The sequence below is a fragment of the Nyctereutes procyonoides genome, unplaced genomic scaffold (assembly GCF_905146905.1).
Source record: "Nyctereutes procyonoides isolate TBG_1078 unplaced genomic scaffold, NYPRO_anot_genome, whole genome shotgun sequence".
In the NCBI taxonomy this organism is placed as follows: domain Eukaryota; kingdom Metazoa; phylum Chordata; class Mammalia; order Carnivora; family Canidae; genus Nyctereutes; species Nyctereutes procyonoides.
The window spans coordinates 3,038,018-3,044,017 of NW_026575035.1; the positions used below are offsets into that span (position 1 = coordinate 3,038,018).

The 6,000-nt window shown below is 44.3% G+C and overlaps 1 protein-coding gene across 2 annotated transcripts in view; it reads right to left on the reverse strand.

Annotated features, from left to right (window-relative positions):
* The window catches only part of ZC2HC1A (zinc finger C2HC-type containing 1A), a 50,417-nt gene extending 46,199 nt beyond the window's left edge, over window positions 1-4,218 (reverse strand). For both annotated transcript variants that reach the window (XR_008663520.1, XM_055318465.1), the window contains exon 1: window positions 4,147-4,218. Coding sequence is in view for 1 of the 2 variants with exons in the window: in XM_055318465.1 (XP_055174440.1) it covers window positions 4,147-4,162 (16 nt within the window). In the remaining variant the exon portion in view is untranslated. The remainder of the gene's footprint in view (window positions 1-4,146) is intronic.
* Between the last annotated feature and the right edge of the window lie 1,782 nt (window positions 4,219-6,000).

Below are 6,000 nucleotides of genomic sequence, written 5' to 3' on the forward strand. Positions count from 1 at the left end.
ACACAGGCAGAGGGAGAAGCAGGCTCCATGCACCGGGAGCCCCATGTGGGATTCGATCCCGGGTCTCCAGGATCGTGCCCTGGGCCAAAGGCAGGCGCCAAACCGCTGCGCCACCCAGGGATCCCTGATAACTCATTCCTGGTTGCACTTCCCTTCCTACTCAGTCTGAACCTGACTAGTCATTTCCACTTTCACCAATCACCCTCAAATCCCTTGCTCCAAGGTCACATAGTTGGCATATGCTAGATTAAACAGATGAGTCTTTTTTTTTTTTAGATGAGTTTTTATAGAGCAGAACTTACTTAGTCTTAGTAAAAGAGATTTAGTATACTATTATTTCCCTAACAGCCTTTCTGACCCTAGGAGATATTTAGGACCAATGTCCTGAGAGACCCAGGATCGAATCCCACATCGGGCTCCCAGTGCATGGAGCCTGCTTCTCCCTCTGCCTGTTTCTCTGCCTCTCTCTCTCTCTCTCTCTCTCTCTCTCTCTCTCTCTCCCTGTGTGACTATCATAAATAAATAAAGAAAAAAATATTTAAAAATATATATATAGATGTCAGGTGATAAGCACAATGAAGAAAAAATACAGAAGAGTAAGGAGAGAGAGGACAGTCATAGTGTTATGTGTAAGCATGTCTGGGAAGTGGGTAGGATCAGGGAAAGTGTCTTTAATGAGATTTTTAGAGTAGAGACCTTAAGACTCTTAAGAGAGAAACCACCATGAATCTAACTGTCAAATGCAGAGGTACCTGCCTGGCTCAGCTGGGAAAGCATATGATATGATCTCAGGGTATTACTTTCAAATAATAATAATAATAATAATAATAATAATAATGATAATGATAATAATTGCCAATTCCAAGGTCCTCTTTTGAATATTCATCCTACTGGAACTTTCTATAGCATAAGGCACTACTGATCAATCTCTCCCATCTTTAAAGTGTTTTCTCTCTTGGCTTCAATGATATTTCTCCCCACTTAAGCCCAAGTTTTTCAGATCTCAGAAGCTAAGCAGGGTTTGAGCTGGTTAGTATTTATACCTCCAGTAATACCTGATGCAACAGGCTTTTTCTGGCACATATTCACTACTCAATAAATATTAGTTTCTTACCACTTTCCTTTCTTGATAATTTTTAAACCTCTTTACAGACTTCTTCCCACTCCAATTTCCTTTCCTGCTCAACCCTAAAGCATCAATTCCTCCCAAAGCTTTTTCCCTCATTTTATAACATACAACTTTCCTAGGTGAATGCATCCACTTGCTGTCACTTACATGTTATGACTACTAAGCTCAAAACTCTACATAAACATTCACAAGTAGCCATGAGAAGTTTCTACTAGATAGTCCTCAACCTGTACAAACACATTTCTAAAGCCAAACTCATTGCCTCTTCTCCCACACTTGGTCTTCCTTCTTGGTTAAAAATATTAATTATGACCTCTTAGTCACAGCTAGACAGGCCTTCATCTTTGATTCCTTTTCCTCTCTCACATCCAACAGTCATATCTCACCTCTCTATCTCAGAAATATCTTCTAAATCTATCCTCCTTTTTTAATTCCCACTGTTTGTGCCCTAGTTCAAATCCTCATCCCATATATGTATTTCCAGTCTCTTCTTTCTCCAGTCTATCCTGCTACTATAGCCAACTAGTGATTGCCCACAATCCCTTCTGAGCATGCTGTTTTACTTAAACTGAATCACTCCTAAGTTCCCCACACATTTGCTATGAGTTTACCCATCCAATAAACAAGTACTGAAGAGGCCTCCTACGTCAAGGCACTTCGCTGAATGCTTTATATATGTGACATCATCATTTAATCTTGACATAGTTCAGGTAGATTGGTAGTTAATAGCTCTAGCTTTTATAGCTGAGGAATTGTTCTAACTTCAACAAAAACTCTCAGAGCTTTAATTAGTTTAAACCACTTGAAATTACTAATATTCAATTGTTTTGCTGTACAAAAAAAAAAACAATTTCATATATTTTAACCTAATTAGAACTAAACACATTATAGTTAATGATCGTAACTCATTGTTAAAAAAACAAAAACAAAACAAAACAAAACAAAAACAAAAAGTAAGGAGCAGGTATGGTCTACCGAAACACATCATAAGCTGAGCACATAAAACATGCCTCTCATAACATATCATATTCCATCGGAATATATGTATTTTTTCATCCATGTAATTGAATATTATGCTAGTACTCAAATAAGTCATTATATTTTAAAAGCATTCTTAGTAAGATTTCAATAGTAATGTCATAGTACTGCTAAAATATAAGGTTCACTAAAACATAGACTCAATGAGAGCAGGGCTTTGACTTTTTATTTTTTGCTATGTCTCCAGGGCCTAGAATGGTGTCCATCATGAACACAGTCATTCATCTAGCAACAAATATTTATTAAGTACCTACTCCGTGTCAGGCTATTTTAGGGGCTTGGCATACATAAGTGAAAAAAAAAAAAAGATGAAGATCTTTGCTTTAATTACAAACGTTAAATAAAATAAAAAAGAAAAAAGTTGTTTTGAAGCATTTTGTGTGTTACAATAACTTCACAAGAATTCCAGAACCCACGATCCTACCCACTATGCTACAAGACCACCATGTATTTTTAAGTTTATTAAAAGCAAAAGGTGTCTCCTGGAGTCTTCTTAAAAAATAGTATCCTGAGGGATCCCTGGGTGGCTCAGCAGTTTAGCGCCTGCCTTCTCCCTGCATGGGGCCTGCTTCTCCCTCTGCCTGTGTCTCTGCCTCTCTCTCTCTCTCTCTCTCTCTGTGTGTCTCTCATAAATAAATAAATAAATAAATAAATAAATAAATAAATAAATAAATAAATAAATAAAATATTTTTTAAAAATAGTATCTTGAAAGTAAGGAGAGTGATCATTACAATTCCTATTTCGCGGAAACTTAATCTCCCTGAAATAAATTAGATGGTCAGGGCCTTCACTCTGGACCTTCACTCCTCACAGTATACTGCAGCTGCCCACAAATGGAACATTATCAGAACTCTTATCTACCATTCTCAAGCTGTTTACTATGAGAGTAAAACCTTGAAAAACGATCATACTCATCGTTACATCTGGGTTTTTTGGTTTTTTTTTGGGGGGGGGGGTGGTATGCTTAGGTAACTGCAAAAACTTACCGGTCATTACTTTTCACTTCATAACACAACCTGAAATAATTTGCTCTCTGGTATACAACACTAAATAAACAGGGCTCCATACCTCTGTTTACTTTTAATTCCACCTGAATCTATGTAAAATGGGGGGGGGGGGCGTGAAGAGCTAAATCAAGGCGATACTATCTTTCAATTCTGCAAGCTTATTCTTCCACCAGGAGGGCCAACCACAATTTGAAAAAAATAATCTTGAAACGGTGGTTGCCCGTGCCGGTTTTCTTTCCTTTGTTGTTCTTAGGTAAAGGCTATATAGTACAGAGGATGGAACGGACAAAAATAATAGAGAAGTGAAAGAATAGAGAACAAAGCAAAATCTGGAGTCATGGTTACAGCCCAAGGATCAACTCAAAGATAAGGACTCAATGCCGGCTCTTCCTTACAGAGTCCTCATTAAGGAGCCCTCAAATCCTTCTGTGAATCTATTGTCCCCAGCTCCTCAAGCTGGCCGGTGACTCTTCCTTGGGAGATGCTCTTGGCATCCCTCCCGCAGAAGATGCGGTACAAACGGAAAGACGGTTTCCTAGGGAAACGGGCCAAGGGAGGTGTCAGGAGCTGGAGGCTGGAAACACAGGCTGGCCCAGGAGGGAGGCCATGGACGTTAGTGAACGGTCCACTTTGCAAGGAAAATAAAACCTGGCCGGAGAGCGATCACCAAAAGGGCGCTCAGGAGTCAGGCAACACGAGAAGATGGTAGGAAGGGGCCCGCAGGCCGGTGCCCAAGGGAGTCTCCGGCGCGCGTGGGGGACCCCAGCGGAGGACCGCCCGAGGCGGGCAGCCTGGGGACGCTGCGCCGCACGGCGTCGGGGCTGCAAGGCTGCGGCCGGCCGGGCCTCCGGGGGAGCGGCTGCGTCCGCCGCTTCGGACCAGCCCTCGCCTCCCCGGCCCCGCTCTCCCGGGCCCCCTGGGCTGCCCACGCCCGCGCTAGCCGCCCGGCCCTCACCCCTTCACCGCCTCACCTTCCAGTCCCTCCATTGCGCCACCGCCTCCGGCTCCGCGAGATCCCTCCCGCCGCCGCCGCCGCCGCCGCCGCCGCCACCGCCCAGCTCCGGCTGTAGCAACCCGGCCGCACCTCCCACCCGCTAACATCCCGAGCTCCCATTGGCCCGACGCTGAGGGGGCGGGGCTTCGGGGCGGGGCTTCGGGGCGGGGCCTCACGGGGAGGGGGCGCGCCTCCTGCCGCGGCTGCACCGCTGTCTGTGAGCTTTCGCGGTCGTCGCCCCGGTAAGGCTACGCCGCTTCAGGTCGCGTGCGGTCGCCAGACGCCGCCTTTGTTCTCCTGACTGCAGCCCCGTTCCCTCACGCCCTGTCCTTCCCCCTTAGAATGGCTCAGCTCGCCGTGGGCAGCCCTTCCCCCGCCCCTCAGTCGGTCGGTGCAGTCCTGTCCTCCCGTCTGTCCCTCTGAGGGCTCTCGGCGACCACAAGCCCTACCCGCGTTGATGCAGCGCGCTCTCCATTTTCCGCCAAGAGCTCCCTCGGCCTCCCCTGAGTGTACTTCCCTAGACTTGATATTCACACACTGATGTAGGAGTTAAGGCCCCCCCCCAAACCCCCCAATAATCCTACTTTGTGTCTGGGATTGTAGAACTGAGATTGCCCCAAACACTTGGAAACCATATCCTCAGCCTGAAAGCTTGGACCGAACCTTCGACGTGAAACCCGCCCCCTCCCCCCCCTTCATCTACTCTGGGCCTACGCAGCCCCTATACTTGATCATCCCTTAACTAAAGTAGTCTGCTGGCTTCATAACTTCTGAAGTAATATCAACACTATGTCCGATGAGGGAGTTCAAGGGCAGAACTCACAGAATGAAGGCCTGTTTCTGCCAGAGTCAAAACCTTTGGGGGATGAAGGTAACTTCAAAACTAGCTAAAACTTTTAACAGCCTAACACATTTCAGGACGAATAAATTGCTTTGAAAATTTGATTCACCAGACCATATCATGTGTTATCTCCAGTATATCTACTGGCAAGTCATCACTATTAGTGTCATTTCTCTCGCAAGTCCTATATTGATTTTCTTTTTTATTTTCTTCTCTTATATTTTTTAATATTAATTATCTGATTTATCTGTTTCATTGCAGAGTTTTCACATCATATCTAGCTTTGTCTACTGCGAAGAGTATGTATCTGACAAAGCAGTGGTTCTCCAACTCCTGCTCCAATGATGGTATGTGTAACAGTTGACCCTTGAGTAGTATGGGGGTTAGAGATGCTGACATCTGCACAGTGGAAAGTCCACGTATAACTTTTGACTCCTCAAAAACTTAACTGTTGACTGGAAGCCTTACAAATAGCATAAAAAAGTCAATTAACACATATTTTGTATGTGGTATGTATTATATACTGTACTCTTACAATAAAGCAACCCAGGGAAAAGAAAGTGTTACTGGGAAAATCATAAGAAAGAGAAAATACATTTAGAGTACTCTTTTTATTTTTAAAAAATCCACATGTAAGTGGACTCCCACAGTTCAAGCCTGTATTTTTTTCAAGGGTAAACTATATAAACTAGAAACAAACACAGGGGGAGGGGGGCGTCACCTCTTACTGGGAAGGGTACTCAAGTTAGTTGAATATGGTGTGGTTCACCTATTACACAGTCATGTGAAGGAAAACTTCAACCATGCCTGTTTCTATTCCTGTCCTTCAAATAGTTCTGCTCTGACTTTTCTGTTCCTTTTAACATCTGAGACCCTGGGCCCTACTCACTAGACCACAGCCACATGCCACTTAGCCTCCCTGGCCTAAGTGGAAAGGTCCTTTTTCCTTGGTGCTGCTAAGACAAAGCCAGAATTGTGGGAGAGTGGATG